This window comes from Parus major, chromosome 2, assembly GCF_001522545.3.
Source record: "Parus major isolate Abel chromosome 2, Parus_major1.1, whole genome shotgun sequence".
Classification (NCBI taxonomy): domain Eukaryota; kingdom Metazoa; phylum Chordata; class Aves; order Passeriformes; family Paridae; genus Parus; species Parus major.
Window position 1 is genome coordinate 2,657,093 of NC_031769.1, and position 17,607 is coordinate 2,674,699.

General features: G+C 42.7%; 1 protein-coding gene across 2 annotated transcripts in view; it reads right to left on the reverse strand.

The window, feature by feature from the left end:
* VIPR1 (vasoactive intestinal peptide receptor 1) overlaps positions 1 to 17,607 on the reverse strand; it is a 105,014-nt gene that overhangs the window by 28,511 nt on the left and 58,896 nt on the right. For both annotated transcript variants that reach the window (XM_015619938.3, XM_015619940.3), the window contains exons 4-6: positions 13,728 to 13,831; positions 8,937 to 9,037; positions 6,869 to 7,001 (exon numbers count right to left, since the gene is read on the reverse strand). In XM_015619938.3, the coding sequence (XP_015475424.1) occupies positions 6,869 to 7,001; positions 8,937 to 9,037; positions 13,728 to 13,831 (338 nt within the window). The remainder of the gene's footprint in view (positions 1 to 6,868; positions 7,002 to 8,936; positions 9,038 to 13,727; positions 13,832 to 17,607) is intronic.

The window sequence follows — 17,607 nt, forward strand, 5'->3', positions numbered from 1 at the left end:
AGAAAAAGAAAAAGAAAAAGAAAAAGAAAAAGAAAAAGAAAAAGAAAAAGAAAAAGAAAAAGAAAAAGAAAAAGAAAAAGAAAAAGAAAAAGAAACAAACTGATGATAATTTAGGCTTTGCACACCCAACCTTTGCTTGTAACAACAGCAAAAATGCAAATTAAAAACAAACAATCCAGACTGCCTGGCAAAAAGCCATCACCTTTATTTCTTCCTCCAGTTTAACTGCAGTTGCAGACTCAAACAGGTGGGCAATAAAAAAGCCCCACAAAGTTTATGTCTGATAAAGAAAGTGAATTGTCTTAAATACTCAAATGACAAAAATCCTCCTAAATCAGTTGGGTGCTTTTGACTCCTTCCCTCCCTCCCTATCCCGGGGTGTGAAAAGCAGGGAATTTCAAACAAAAAATTGCTGCACTAGTTGGGCTCTGCAGGCTTTCCTGGAAGATGCACAGAAATTTAGGATGTTGAGAACAATATCTATGAATGAAGAAATGTGACCCAAGAAATTCTTACAAGGCCACCTTGAAGCAAAGTGGCTCACGACGGAAGCACGTAGGCTCCAGTTTGAAAGTCTCTGTTAAAGCAATTTATGATCTATCAAGACTTATGAAAAATAAAAGACCTTCATGGGAATAGCAATCTCATGTCTTGATGATGAACCTTTCAGAGGCTTCAGATATATATATATATTTATATAGTATTAAGAGCACAGACAGATCAGTTTAACTGGATTCATGGTCATTGTCTGTCTCAGGCACAGAAAGAAGTCCCAAACCCACATTTTCCCTGTTAATTCCTGCTCTGCACCCATGGTGCCCCAGAAACATTATACAAGTGCACCCTAAAGCCTGGGCAGTGGCTAATTAATTCAATTTATCTTAACCTGCTTTCCTTCAGGTCATGGTCCATTATATTTTCATGCATCCATCATTGATTGCCCCAAGAGCAACCCCTGAATCCTTGCCTAGTGTCAGCTGCCATTGGGCAGTTTATGAAGCCATTATAACCTGGATTTGTGTCTGGGCTTGTGGGTTTGTTTCCACTCCATAAAGCAGAAATTCCATTGCCAGATGGACGAGCTGGGCTGTGCAGCCTGAGCCAGGCACACAATCCCTGCCTCAGCCAGGTAAGGCTTTCCTGCTCCCATCACAACCGGAGCAGTGGGGACATCAGGAAGAAGCTTGTGGATCTATTTCTATTTCTTTCCTGTCCCTCTTCCACCTGTGACAATGCTGGGCCATGAATGAACCTGGATGGAGCATTGTATCCCTCCTTGGAGAATGATTTCTGCAGAAAGGGCTCAATCCAAACTCATGTGAAATCCAAAGTCCCGAGAGATAAACTCGGCTTTTCTCTGCACTGTCACTGCTCAGTGCCAGCTGAGAGCCAGCGGAAAACGCCAAGGCATTTATAGAAACAGAACCCCAGAATGGTTTGGGTTGGAAGGGACCTTAAAAATCAACCAGTTCCACCCCCTGCCATGGGCAGGGACACCTTCCCCTGTCCCAGGGTGCTCCAAGCTCCATCCAACCTGGCCTTGGACACTTCCAGGGATGAGGTGAGGATTTTCAAGGAAGTTACATGAGACAGCCTCTATTTCATGTGCAAAGCATGGCAGGGGCAGATCCTGCACTGATTAAAACAAATGGAGTTCCACCAGTCAATTTTGTATTAAAATAAACGGAGTTTTACCAGTTTACACCAATGAAAAATGTGGTGCACATTGCTGCACTCCATGCAGACTCCCTCAAATCCAACACTGTCCTGTTGGATTTTGGAAGAAACTCTCATGTCTGCTTTCATGAGAAGCCACTTTAAGCCCCATGGCTGTGATCCTCAAGGCCATTTAAGAATTTCCTTTTGCTGATTTTAGCAGGGGTTATGTAACTCTCAGTCTTGAAGGACTCAGCCTTTCTATTCTGTCTCTCAGGAATTCTTGTTTGATTTTTGGGAGCCGTCTTGTGAGTGTTTCTGAGATGCTGATTAGCTCTGGATGGTCTAACCTGGGTGTCAGACGACTCAGAGTTGAGCTCAGACGTAAAAATAGAATTATCTCGGTAAATGGGTTAAAACTGTGCCTGTTTTGTGCTCATTGATCACAAGATAATGGCACTCATGAGTGCATCTTCAGTGCTAAGCCAAGTCAACCACAAGGCAGCAACTAAAAAGAGAAGGTGATTGGGGTTTTAATAAAGCTCCTCCTCAGACTTTTCCCATTTTCCCTCTTTTTTGGCCACTGTGGTAAGGTGCCAGCCCACAACAGTGTCCAGGATTACAGAGTCACTTAAGTAAAGGAAATTCCTCCTCCAGAGCTCTGCCACAGTCTGAGCTTCTGCCTCCATTCCTGGGTTATTTCCAGGATACCTCCATTCCTTCCCTCTGCATTTTTTTCTGTTGTTTTGCATGATTTACAGGACCTTTCTCTAGGGCTCATTTGGGGCTTTTTGTTTTGTTTTGTTCTTTTTTTTCCTTCCCTTATGTTTTGCTGTAAACCTCAGATTGTAGCAGTGATGATCAGATATCACCCAAGGAAATAAATGACTCTCTAATATTTGTTTTGCTTTTATACAAGTGCATAAAAAACTTTCTACTGCTCCATTTCTCCACCAGCCTGCATATTGTGCTGCTCCCACATGGATCTGAGTAGCCTCACCACTGGAAATGAAAATGTATCTGTCCTCAACTTCCATAAATAAAATTAATTTAAGGGCCTGTAGCTGTTATCAGTTTGTCCTGAGGGAATTAATGTAAAAAACCCCAAATTTTTCACTCTTAAAATATGAGATATGCACATAAATTCTCAACTGCTGAACTCCCACTCTCTTCTGCAAAAAATAATTTTTGAATGGGAATTTTTTGTTTTACTGGAATAATACAAAAGGGAAAAGATAAATGATGTGATCTCCCTTGGCTGAATCTCCAGCAAAGGCAAATTGGCAGAACTCAGAAAAAAGTCAGCCTGAATTTAATCTGTAGAACCTGATCTTTGTTTACAGCAAACTGTTGGGTTTGTCTTCAGCAAGGCTGGAAATATAAGTGGTTCATCATTATTATGCCATCCAGATATGGCAGTAATGAAATGATATCAAAACCTATCCCTAAACCCACAAAAAATGAAATGAACATTTGAAGTGTTCAGTTCAATCCTTCTACCACATTTGTTGTTTTGACTGTTGTTTTTTGCAGGGTGTTCCCCAAGGAGAGAAGGAAAGGGGAAGAAAAATTATGGGAATGCCGAAAGGGAAGGGCACTAAACCTAAGGAAACCAGTGTGGAAAACTAAAACTTCTAAGGAAGCCTCTTGAGTCTGGCAGTGGGAAAAAACCCAAAATTAAACCAGAAAAAAATGAAGGCAAATCCAAACTGTAAAATGGTGCCATTTTTCACACTCTATGAACAACCTGCAGGTGTAACAAAACCAGGTGTGGTGAGTTCTCCATCAGAAATGCCCAATTAGTGAGACACAACACAACCTGGATGAGTCAAAAACCAATAGTTATTGAAGAAGTCTGAGTGGGTGGTTCCACAGAGCCTGATCCACATCCAAGTGCTTAAAGCCCCAGCTGACAAACCCACTGGAGCAGGTGCCTGGTTTTAATCCATTTAAACCCATAGGATGATTCAGTTACACATAATTACAATTAAAAAGCTGCATAAATACTTTAGGAGAGAGAGGGAGGAAGTGGGTTTGGTCTCCTGATGGTACCTTGAGAAAAACGTGTCAGTGCGTGGCCATCACACCCCTCTGCTGTTTGTACCCCTCTAGAAAATGCAGAATTTTGTTTCTTACTGGGAAATCCCCCAAAAATCCACTTTTGGGAAAGGTCAGACTAAGGAACCATGAGCCACAGTTGTGCCTAGAAACAAATCTAAAGAGATTTGGACACCTGGCAAGAGGAGAAGGAGTGAGGGATGTTTACAAAGCCACCGGTGCTGAGTTTCCTTGGTGTGGGGAAAGGGGCCTTGTGCAGATTCTGGGATTAAAGATCATTTAAACCTGCTCCATTTAGTCATAAAAACAAGCCCTGTTTGCCAGCTCAGGGTTTCTGACCAATGAAAACAGGATGATTTTTTTTCAGCCAAGTATTTTCTTTCCCCCAGGAGTGAGTTTATGGATAAAGTAGCACCAAGGAACTCAAGGAGGCTCTGGATGTCACACATCACCCAGTGCTGGCTCACACCATCACTCAGTGATGCTCATCACTTATATTTTGGCTGCACTGGCCCTGAAATGCTTACAGCCACATTCTCAGCCACTGTGTCCCATAGAAATGCTCAAAAAATTAATTTTTTGGGGTTTTTGTTCATGCTGAACTCAATGGCAATCCAAAATTCTTTGAGTTTAAAATGGTGGAGAGTTAACACCACACCTGAAGTGTTCCAAACAAGGTAAAATGAAGTAAAACACAGTAAAACCTATTAAAAAAAGTGTGTTTTTTTTTAAAATTACATATACATCTTCCTGTGTTGGAGTTCCTACTTGGTTGAAGCATTGACACATTTGCTGGTGGAGAGCTTAATGCATTTTTGTGTGGCTGGAGCACAAAACAAAATTTAAAGTATGTTCCTGCAGCAGGTAATATCAAATTGAGGACTTTGGTGCCTTAATCAGAATTGCTGGGAGAAGTTTCTATTCATTTGGATTTTACAGCTCTAAGTCAGTTCTGGAAGGGGAGTGTCTTTACCCTTTCATTCCCTAAAGGAGTGAGATACTTTCTCTCCTAATGAAACAATTTTATTGCTTTGGGTTTGCCCTGTTCTAACCCAGAGTGGCAGTGAGAGCATCCAGCAAATCATTTTTTCAAATCTCTCTGCAGAGTGGATGAGCTCAAGGCCACATCCAGCCATTACACACAAAACCTTCAGTGAATTGTGGATAAAATCCTGAGTGTGTGAATTAGCACCAGGTCTCCCAAGTCAAACTTTATCCTCCAAGTTCAAAGCACAAACTTAAGCCAACCTAACCTAACCCAACCAACCCCACAGGAACACAGTGGATTTTATAACAATTTTTCCTAACAGATGAATGTTAGGAAAGGCATTTTGTGTCAGTACTTTTAGACTGTGACCTAAAAGTTGCCCAAAATGCTGATTCAATACTTGGTTTTGCAAGGGGTATTCTCAGCCTAATGTGGTGGAGACAGATTTGTCCCACATAATTTTATAACCATTTTGTATCACCCTGAGCTGGCAATTAACTCAAAAATCTGATGGGGAGAAACACAAAAATGTTGTAGCCATGGGGCTACCTGAAAGCGCAGGTATTCTGGATTCTGCAGGAAAATTCTGTATTTACACCCAGAAATGTTTCTGGATGGATGAGAAGCAAACACTTCTCACTCAGCTCTCTGCAACTGTGCCCCAGTCCTGACCCAAAAACCCAGTGCAAACTGGATCCCAAAACAGGGACGAGAGGTTGGCTCACACTCCATGGCCTGTCCTGTCTTGGCTCCTCTGCCAATTGGCACAGACAATTAATCTGTGGCAATTTATTCCAGTTTCTGTGTCTTTCTACCCATTCATGGACCTTCTCAAGAAAATCCCATTCCAAGAATACAGATCCCAGTGAATCACAGAGAGGGGGAAGCACACAGGGACATTCCAAAGGGAATGAATCATGCTGCACACAGTTCTTGGGAAAAGCTGAGAGGAGGCTGCTCCGGGTTTCAGCTGAGAGATGCTGAAATGTCATTATAACAACAGAGACAGGACTCAGGGTAAGGATACAGGAAAGCCAGCAGGCAAGGAAGAAATTGGATGGATGGGAAAGAAAAGAGAGCCTTTTTTTCTGGTGCTGTATGACATAAAAAACAGGTCCAGAGGGATCTGCTAGAGTGCTGTGCCCAGTCCCCTGCTATTATCAGCAGGCAGCTCATCTAATGCTCTGAATTTACTATGGAGGGTTCCTGTTTGTCTTTTTTTATTTATTTATTTTCCCTGGATAACTTCTGATCACATCTCTTCATTTTGGTGATTTCAATTTCCTGCCTAAATTTATTCATTACTGGTATCCTCTTACGTCAGTGTGGCCTTTAGATAAACAGCCCTTCTCCCTCCTTAATGTTTGCTCCAGCTGATAACACTGAGTTTGAAAGGCAAAAAATAGCCCAACTCCTTTATTGCCCTTATTTATCATCCCAGTAGGGAAATCTCACAGTTGCAGACAGCGAGCGTGGGATACTGATTCCGATGAAAAATGGATGATGATGATGTGTGCACATAGATTTCCTGCCTGAAGTCCTGCAGGGATCAGGTCACTGGAGCCCAGAGAATCACCCATGTGCAGCTGCCTTCTCCCAAAGGATTGAACAGCATTCCAGGCTCCAGGGAATTGATTAATTAGAGCCCACTACCTGTGGATGCACTTTACACACATGGCTCATGTGGAGGTGCTTACCCCATAGATAAATAAAATTAGTTATTTTATTTGGATCTGACTCCCATCCTCACTGAAGGAAAAGGTTTTATTGAATCCCTAATCACAAGCCTCCTTAGACCAGGATCTCCAAAAAATTAGCCTGTGGCTGGGAGATGGACACAGGACTGACAGGAGCCCCAAAATCCTGTACAGCATCACTTGTGGGTTTGACCTGATAAAATCCTTAAAGTTTGAAAAGACCTCTAAGACTGTCAAGTCCATAAAATATAAATATATGCATTTTGGGCTCTGATAATCAATTTATTCCTTCACCATATAAATGAAATGGCAGCAATCATGTTTGTTTTTTCTTTCCCTTTCAAACGACAAAATGATTTGAAATCTTCCCAAAGCACCGCCCCACATGCATTTGCAAGGTAAAATTTGGTGCATTGTTTAAGAGGGGCAACAAAACGAGGTGGAAATTTCAAAGTTCAAGGATACTTACTGAGCTCACGAAGCAGTGCTCGGACTCCCCACTTTCAAACAGGATGACATCCTTTATGAAGACTGCGATGGCTCTCATGATGAAGGACATGAAGAGGTGCATGTGAATGTAATTTCGAGTACAGTGTAGTTTTCTGTTGGGAAGAAATGAAGCATTTGTGAATAGCAAATCTTCTCAAAAGCATTATTTTTATATTTAAACACTCCTTCTACCATGACATAGAGTCCCAATTAAATATTGGAAACCCTGAGACGGGCTCTGGTCTGATAACCATAACCACAAATCCACTTAAGCCTCTTTAATTCCACAGAACGTGGCAATCCACAAATCTGCAGCAGTACTGCTGCTTTTTCAGTCCTCAGAAAAACAGGAAAAAATACAGGATGACAGAAAACAGGTACATCCCACTGCTCTCCACAGGAAAAGAAATGTTTTTGACTGAGCAGACTGTGCTCATGATAACATTCTGTTTTCTACAGAATGTTTCTGCTGCAATAATTCTTTTCAAAGTGAAATGTTTCTCCAAGCAGGCAAATAAATTCTTAGCATCTGTTGCCAGAATTAACACATATTACAGGCTTTCTGGAGCAATATGAACTATATTTTCACTTTAAAAATACTGTTTGTTAACAATACTGAGAACTACACCAGAGTTTTTCTATCCCTTGCCTGCTAATATTTTGAAGTCAAATTCTGATTAAGTAGGAGGATTTTTTTCAAGAGAGACTTTAGATCAGCTAAAGTGAAAGGCTTAATAGTCTGGAAATGGGAGCTTTGTACAGACACCAGAAGCAGAGCAGACCTCACTCAGCAGCACAATCAAATCACCACCTCTTAACGAGCCACTGGCTGAGGTTGTGCTCACAATCTCCCATGACGGCAAGATAATGGGGCTGAGCTGAGTCCTCTGTGCCTGCAGGCTCAAGTCACGTTCAGCTGTTTGCCAGGAAGGAAAAACAGGATCCTCAGAGGTTCCACCAGCCTGGCTGGCACCTTGTGGAGGTAATTTGCATTGTCTGATTGACTCCTCTATTGTTAGAGGTGTGGAGAAAGCATGTGGGAGGAGAAACGCAAAGTTCCTGAAGGGTGAGGCCAGCCTTGGTGTGAGAGTTACCCTGGAAAATGTGCCCTGTCTTACATGAGGAGATGGAACCTCATCCAAAGGGTTCTTCCAGCTCACACAGGTCTGCTTTTTGCTCATCTCCCCTTACATAATTGAATTTATAATAGGAGATTACATATATGCAGACTTCTTCATTGGAGGCACCCAAATTTAGATGCCTGAATCTATTACAAAAGCAGAGAGCAGGAATTGATCCATTTGCTGCAATCTGGGATTCCAATGCCACCTGGTGAGCCGCAGACTGCCCATCCATCCATGACCCTGGCTCTCCTGAAGGCCCTGCATCATATCTGCCACACTTGTGCACATCTCAGGGACAGCAGCAAGTTTAAATGGCCCTGGGGGTCTCTGTGGCGGCAGGAAGTGTTTCTGGAAAAGACTTTGGGCAGATGGATGCAGGTTGCCCAGAGAAACTGTGGATGTTCCATCCCTGGAATTGTCCAAGGACAGGTTGGATGAGATTGGAGCAACGTGGGATAGTGGAAGGTGTCCCTGCCCATGGCAGGGGATGACATGAGATGATCACTGAAGTCCCTTCCAACCCAAACCATTTTGTGATTTTGTGATCCTGGATATTTTTTGGATTATTTGGTATTTTGGATACCATTTTGAATACCTAGGTAGAAATTCCCTGGTATCCATATACAGCATTCAGGTGAGGACTCTGTGGACTGTAAAACTCTAACAGAGATCCATCACAGAGCAGTCTGCCTTTGCTGAGATGCATCCACCTAAATAATTGGATTTGGGTTACAACTGTCACACAAAGGTCACAAATCACACGTGACAACACGGTGACACTGAAAGATGGAGGAACCTTCCTCCCCCATCCAGCACAGATTGACAGAAATCTTGGGCAGCTTCCTGTAAGACTCACAGCCTGTACAGCCTGTAAATCACCAGCCTTTGAGTCATCCCTGTGCCTTTTTCTGCTCGTGGTCTTACCTGAAGAGACACAGAATGATCATGGCAGCCGTGAGGGCGATGAGGGATAAGGTGTGGCCGATGGTGTAGCCGGTCTTGACCGTTCCGTAGAATGCTGTTTGCTGGTGTGAAAGAAAGAAAAGGCTTTCAAACAGGTCCAAAATGCACTCCTAAACACATTGCTGGGACGAGGAAATCATCCTTCTCCATTCTCCTAGAACACCTCTGACTCCTTCACCCTTTAAAATCCCACCCAGGAGCGCAGGTGACTCCAACACCGCTGGTGTGAGTGTGAACCCATCTGGTTCTCCACACCTGGACAACTCCAAACCCAGGTTAAAGTTACACAAGGGAAAGGTTCCTGCTGAGGGGAGGCTGGTTTGACACCTGCAGACACAGCTACAGCCGAAAACCTCATGTAACAGGAGTGACCAATGTTCAGCTAAACAGTGCACGATGCTGGGTCTGACCTGGTGAGTGTGGTTTTAATTTAATTTAATTTTATCAAGGAGGTCTGAAGGCAGAACTGTCTGGGAAACTGGTTTGCTTTTGTGGAATTTACACTGTGTTTAGGCAAGTAAAAACTTAAAACTGTTGACTCATAAATATATGTTAAGTTGGAAATTGGTTCATGGTTTTTCTCTTAGCACACAGAGGAAATTTCTGAGCATGGGGCACTGCAGGACTTGGATCCAACAGGGAATCCCAGTCTAAATAAAATGGGCAAATAAACTCTCCAAAGCTCTCTAGCAACACTCTAAATCAATAGATTTTGATTTTCATCTTTAAAAAAAAAAAAAAAGAAAAAAATCAAGAGGTAAAATTATTTAGATGTTTATCAATTAAAAAAATAATGTAAGCTTTTTTTCAGAATCTAACTCAGTTTATGGAAAATTTTATTTTTTCCAGCTCTTGATTGACCTTCCTCTTCCCTTGCTGTTATTATCTTCTACAAACAACCCAAACAACCAAAACCACGAAGAGCAGGTTAGGCAAAAAAATCTAAATCCAACCTTGTTTGGAAAAATACTCTTCCATATCACTGAGGGCTGACATTTTTATGTGCTATTTTCACAGGCTTTGACAAGTATTTGGTACTTTACAGAACCAGTGAGGCTGGGATGAGTTGCAATCCTTTAGCATTTGCACAAGCCAGCTTGGAGAGGTGTTAAAACAAGAGAGTTTTCAGGGATAACACTGATCTTATCTCCAACCACACACCTCAGAGGTGGTTAAAGCACCGTGTCCTTACAGCCACACCACTGACAGCTTTGGGTCACTCTGAAGAGATAATTCAAGGGTTTCAGGACAATTTATCTGCCTGGTCTTGCCCAGATAAAGCTCTGCAGGTGGGGTCTCACCCGAGGGGGGCAGAAACCCCCCTTTCCTTGCTGCCCAGGCTGTGGGATCAGCCCAGGATACCATTGGATTTCTGGGCTACAGGTGCACATGGTCAGCACATGTCCAGCCTCTCATCCACCAGCACCCCCAAGACAAAGTCTTCTTTCCAGCCTTCCTGGAGTCTGGGATCCCAAAGGCAGCTCTGACTTTTCTAATTAAAGCAGTCAACCTCCCTCATGTTGATTTCATCTTTCTCTATTCTCTATTTTTGATGGCAGCAGAACAGAAATATTCCAAAGAAGACCTGGCCAGCAGAAGGAGGAGCTCATGGTAGGGGACTGTAGGAACAAGAAGTTGTCCCACACTTCCTTTAGGAGAGCAGAGAAAAGCAGCCCTTCTGCTTCTTAGAGTTATTCCCAGGAGCAATTCATGCACAGAAAGTTCCTGGTGTTATTCAACAAGCAATTCCCTGCTTCCTTCCCCCTCCCCTCATATTTTATGGTGACTAATCCTTCTTGTGGAGAGTGGGATGGTTCTGCACTCAGCTTTAATGCAGGATGTGGGGTCATCTCTGCTCTGGAAGCAGCACACAATGACTCCTCACTCTTCACTGCACTTGCTAATGATAGTTGGTTCCTATTTTAGAGATATCAAAGCAGAGGATTTGACCCAAGATCATAAATGGAACTGAAATTTCACTCGGGGTCCAGATTATAAAATAACCTTATAAGAATAGAAAGGGATGCAGATAAGTGAAGGCAGTGCATGCCAGGATGCCTGACTGATTCACAGAATGAAATCAGGCAACTTCATCATTGTCTCTTTGACTTCTAAAAGCTTCTGCTTAATTTCACAGGACTGTGATAATAACAATTATTTGAGGTAGGTGCTAAATTGAGATTAACTAAGATTTATTTTCCTTGGTTTCTATTCAGAATATTCTATTCACTTGTCCCTTGGTTGGCAATGGGAAACACTGACAATTTTGAGCGAAAAAGAAGAGAAATATTGAAATAAAGTCTTTCAGGAGCCAAGTGTTTTGGGGCTCATGGCATTCAGCCCAAAGGGTTCCCTCGAGAGTAAATGAAAAGCAATTTCTTTGGAGAGAAATGTGGGCTGAACTGACCTCTGGAGGTGTCTCTTTACATCACCATCTTCTGACAGAACCTATGGAGACCCTGGGGTGTCCCCTCTGGGCAGATGGAAGCACATCAGGGAGCAGAGCATCACATCTGACAGGGGAGCAGGACAACAGCCCTGCTCCCCATTTGCTAATGCACCACTTTTAAAAGTCCCAGCTTGGACAAGGGCTCCTCATCACTGCCTGGAGCCCAAGAGCAGCACTTTGGTACCTTCATCATCTGCTGCTTTAGGGACTGCCAGAATTCACAGCTAAAACCTTACACACTGCCCTTATTTATTTTTCATATTTTTTCTTGTTGTTTCTGACCTGAGACCAGAAGTTCATAAAGTGTTTTACTCCTGGAAGCTTATCAGTCTTTCCTGGACCTCATGTCCTGTACACCCTGATGTTTTTTTTCCTACTCCCTTTACTTCTTGCTCCCCAAATTCACTGCCAATTCAACAACAACAAAACAAAAATCTATTCTTCTTCACAGGCTGCTACCACATATTCACCCCCCTCAACAACTTTTCACACAAATTGGACTTTAACAGCAGGAAAAAAACCTGTGCAAATCAGGAGAAAATAATTAAGAAAGAATTAAAAGAACACAATAGAGTTTCTCCTGGTAACGCAGCACTCTGGCAACGCTCCAACCCATTGGGTGGCCGGAGCAAGTCCCAGGAATTCCCAAATCCCCTGTGCAGCAGGAGCACAAAGCAGAGCTCAGGGTGGGGGTCCCTCCACAGCAGAGCTGGAGCGATGGTTTTTGCAGGCACACAGCTCAGTCGAGGGATGGACACCTGAGGATGTGAAGTGCTGGCTGACCCTGAAGCCAGGCTTTCTTCAGCACAGCCCTGAGATTCTTTGTGCACCTCTCCCTTTGCTGTTTTCTGTTTCCTTTCACACTCAGAGCTGGCTCGGTCCTGCTCAGATCCCCTGTTAACTCTTTGAGTGCCTTGGCAATGTGTGACCATGCACAGAGACCTCTCACCATGTCGAGTCACAGAATCCCAGAATGGACTGGGCTGGAAGAGACCTCAAAAATCGTCTCATTCCACCTCCTGCCATGGGCAGGGACAACTTCCACTGTCCCAGGTTGCTCCAAGCCCGCTCCAGCCTGGCCTTGGTCACTTCCCAGGATAGGGCAGCCACAGCTTCTCTGGGCAATCTGTGCCAGGGCCTCACAACCCTCACAAGGAGCAATTTCTTCCCAATATCACATCTAAATCTGCCCTCTTTCAGATTAACACCATTCCCCTTGTCCCATCACTCCATGATCTTGTGAAAAATCCCCCTCCAGAATTTTTGCAAGCCCTCTTTAAATACTGGAAACACATATTAATTAATTATTGAGATTCCTATGTCCAACATTCACTGACGCTGAGGTTTGTCTTAAACAACAACAAAAAGCATGGTGAGAGATTTAATTTAAACAAATTAACCTGTTATATAAAAATATAAATACTGCAACATTTCTTGCATAAGCTTTTCCTTGTTACAGGTGATTAGTTTAGATTAGATGCTGAACTTTGAGTTAGGTGAGGTGAATCTTGCTTCTGACATTTGTCATCCTCTTTAGACTTTACCCTTCATGTCTCAGCATGCAGCAAACCAGTAACAAACTCCTTCCTGTGGAATGACAATACTCTGTAAAGCTAATTATACCTAGGTCAGCGATTGCTGATTTATACATAAACAATATTCCAGAGAGCTTGCAGATTTCCCAACAACATTTCGTAAAATTTCATGAAAATCTGTGCTCCCTACAGAGCTCTAGATATTTAGTTGGTTGAGATTTGCAGAGCAGCAAAACATAATTTTTATCCCTTTAGAGCTTTTGATGCTTATGGTGCCACAGAAAGTCTGGAATCACCATATCCACTTAAGCATAAATATAAATGTGGAGGGCTTGTTTCAAAGTCTACTGTGGAAAATAAAACATCTGAAGTTACGTGTGGACATCACACAGACAATGGTCTGATCTCCCCAGGTCCTGAGACATCCTGGAAATTTTGGATGTCCCACCCCTGGAAGTGTTCAAGGCCAGGTTTGGAATAACCTGCTCTAGTGGAATGTGTCCCTGCCCATGGCATAGGGTGGAGTGGGATGATCCCGAAATTCCCCTCCATCCCAAGCCATTCCATAATTCTATGAGTCTATGGCATCAAAGGGAAGATCGTTTCCTTGACCAAACATTTGAATTCTGCTTCCAAGCAGATCCTTAAGAAGATCCTTCCCTCTTGAGGAATCAGAGGGGGAATGGGAAAATTTGGCACGGGAAGATCATGTAATTCTGATATTGATCCCTGTTAAATCTCATTGTCCACCCATCTGGGTTTACAAACCTCTTCCCCTGGGGTGCTGTTGGAATCATATCCACAAGCTACAGCGTAGGGTGCAGGGTACACATCAGACCAGCCCTGGCTTGTACAGTTCCTGGTCACATTCCCTGGAAGAAAAGGAAAAAACATGATTTAAAAAGAAACTTTCAGCTCACTATTAAAACATCTTCTGCCTTTTGAGGTATAAATGTCAAAGCACAATTCTTGTAACACTTAGAGTAAAACTCTCATACTTCTTCACGGTTATTAATTTTTCATATTACACAGAATTCATAAATGGGAAGCATTTTAAAGTCCAGACCTCAGTAAAAAAAGTACATTTTAATACAGAGGTGCACACAAAACATCTCCTCTAGTGGTACCACACTGGCAGTTGTACCCAGACCTTTGGCTGCTGGCTCTGCACCAGTATTGTTTGAATGTTTTATTGTCACATTGACTTTGTTCCTGGAAAATTTTTATCTAAACAGAGCAGTAAAATATTTATGCCTTTCACTCTGCCTGTGAGAAGCCAGGACAGGGGTAGATAAAGTGTTCATTCCACATGATGCAGATAAGGCTGGGGGTCTGGGAACTAAATCCAGTCCTCCACACCCAGACCTTGCCCACAGCTGAGCCCTGATCCAATGTGATTCCTGGGGAATGTAATGCACTCTTGTTTGTGAGCAAAGCACTTCAAAATTTGGCTGTGAAGGGAGAAAATCCACACACTGCCAACCTGAATTGCCTGTTTTAACTTGTATACTCCAGGGCAGGAAGGTTTCCTGGACTGTCAAGCTCGCTGAGTGCCTGGGGCCTCTGACCAGCTAAAAGGAGCTTTAATTAACACAGGAACATCTCACTCCTTCAGCCAAGCTGTCAAAACTGAAGTTCACGTGGCTCCTTGGTACTCAGAACTGCCTGATCCTTGCAGGATTCTAAGTGCAAAGCACTTCTCACTTTGTAAAACATCTCTGCTTCCTGTCCCAGCTGGACCTCAAACCCACACTGGCTTCATCCAGGAGAGCCCAGCACTCAGATCAGCCTCACCCCAAGAGGTTTGTAGGCTAAAAGGCCAAGATATGGGTTTGTCAAAAAACCAACAAAGCTGAAATGCACCCAGCAGCACTGAGTAAATTCCCCCAGCACCTTCTCTGACCCACACTGCCCACCTCACACAGATCCCACTCTTGGGGCATTCCACTGCTGCCATTCACCACACAAAACTGGAAATCTGGTCAGCACACCAGAAGGAACAAACAGAATATTTGTTCTTGCTTCTGAAGGTGACAAATGACACCAGTGAAGCTCAAAGAGCTTTGGAAACATTTCCAACAACTGAGTTCTTTGCACACAAGAGTAAGAAAACTCCTGCAAATGGGAGCAAATCAGTTATGTAGCTGTGAGTCACGGAAATATTCAAGTATCACCTCCAGCAATTTCTGACACTTGAGTCATCTGAACCTCTTCCCAACCATGGGCTTGTTCTGCCCTGAAACCAGCAGCAGACAATCCCCTGCCTGGAGTCACTTCTCAAATCCCTGTGACAGGTGGATTTTGACACTAAAAATTGCCCCTTTCATCTGTCTTTGCAACAGATCTGAGTCCAGGAGGGCTCCCCAAGGTGCCTTCGCTGGTTTTCACAGCTGCTCCAGAAGCAGCAAGTTCAGCACAGCTCCGTGGGCTGCTGTTCCCAGCCTTTCCCTGCACGGCCACTGTTTGCTGTTCCTTTCCCCAGGGTTCATATCAGGATCATAAAGGATCTTGTGCAAACAAATCAAGGACATGACTGTTCAGTACTTTCAGATTTTTTTGAGGTGTTATGCAATTTATGTTATTTCTTCTTTGTTACAATGGATCCCATTATCTGAACTTCATTGCTTCGAATTTCCTGCTCAAAACTCCTCCTCTCTGTTTGGGGATGGCTTAAGATTTCACGGTGGTTTTAAATCTTTGTTTCTTACTCTCAGTGAACTCAGGTGTGCTTCTTTCAGCTTATTTTTCTCCTATTTCTTCTTTTTAATTGCACTTCCTCACAATTTGATGATTATTTAAAATTTCTCACCTCTCTCAATACTTTCAAAAATTGTCCCAATGCTTTAGCAGGTGTGGAAACCAAGGTGGAGGGAAGAACAATGACAAAGAATCAGTGGGTTAAAAAAATAACAATAAAAATTAATTTGATTTTAGGGAAACTTGCTTCCCAGAGAAGTTTTTCTACCACCCTTTGGTGCTCATGTTACTTTTAGATGTGGAAATTCACACACATGTGATACAAGACACCTTTCTAAAACCTCTCATGTTCACCTGATGTCTGAGAGGTAAAAAAAGTACAAGGTTAGAAAATTTGTCACACCACAATTTGGCTCAAGTAATGGATGATGTCTCTCTTCAGGCCAAATAACATTTTTAATTACCACTGTTTAAAATATCACTTTCTACACTGAAAATGAGCATAAAATTTGGGAAAGTGCCCCACAAGCTTAGCTTGCCTCTGAGTTCTGCAGGGTTAGGTCAGACTGAAATATTACACAGATTTTTATGCTCCAAGGTCAAATCCCAGCTCTGCCACAGATCCCTGATGAAAATGAGCCAGTTCTTGTGGGCTCCCTGGCTCTTGGTTTTTCCAGGCTTTGGTAATAAAGTCTAATTATTTGTCAATGGAAAGGCAAATTTTTCAAAGCACCAGAACTTGTATTTGCCATTTTCCAGAGCTGTTTCTCACTGATTTGTGTAACACAAGTTCTCTCTAAAATGAGCACCAATGGAGTACACTGAAAACCTGTAGTACACTGAAATTCAGAATACATTGAAAATGACAGTATCAGAAAACACAAAGTTTCTGTGCTTGGAATTTATCTCCAGCCTTTCAAAGTTCACTAGATTTCCCAAATTTTCCCTTTTCCTATCAGACTGGAGCTAAAATTTTTCAAACTGTACTCCTGGAGGTTTAATGAGGAGGGAGACCAGGGGTTTATAGCAATGTGGAGTGGAGGATATTCACTGAGAGCTGGAAGCTTCCCAGGGTCAGTAGATTTGTGCTCCAGGCTGTGTTGTGGAAAAAGAAGAAGCAAGTCCCTGGTGAGAAGAGAGTTCCCTCATTCTTGTGGTATTAGTTAAAGCTAATTAATGAATTAATCTGTGTTTTTCTGTGGTGTTTGTATTTAATTTGATCAATGTTACCACTGCCAAACTAAGCCTGTTCCTAAAAGCAATGAGGGGAGGTTTTCCATTAAAAAAATTAATTGAAAAGGCACAACTAACTCTCATTTATTTTAGTAATAACCTTGTAATGCCTTGCAAGAACTCAGTGTCCTGCTTCCACAACATCCTGGAATGGTTGGGGTTGGAAAGGACCTCTGGGATCATCTGGCCCAAACCCCCTGTTCAGGTGTGGTCACCTAAAGTGGAAGCATGACCAGATGCCTTTTGGATATTCTTGGAATCCTTCGAGGATGGAGACTGCACAAGCAAAACTTGTCTCAGAATTTAGAATCCTAAAATCTTTATAGAATGATTTGGGCTGGAAGGGACCCTAAAGCCCAGTTCCAACCTCCCTGCCATGGGCAGGGACCCTCCCACGAGTTCTCCTTGGTGTCACTGAGAACAATTTCCTTCCATTTGATGTGATTTGTTCATGACACAGCAGAAGAGGAAGGAGGAGTTTGTGGAACAGAGAGAAAAACATTTTCTTTATCGGAGGTGTTTGATCTGGGTAGGAGTTAAACACTGAACAGATGAACTGAATAAATGCAGATTTGTTGTCTGTGTCTTGCTCTTTAGTTTTTTATCTCTTAATTTATTTCTGACTCTCATCTGTTCCAAACACACCCATCAGACTCTGAGACATGTCTGAAAGTTCATGTTACAGGTGAAGCTCTACCTCTTTGATCTTCTTGGGAAA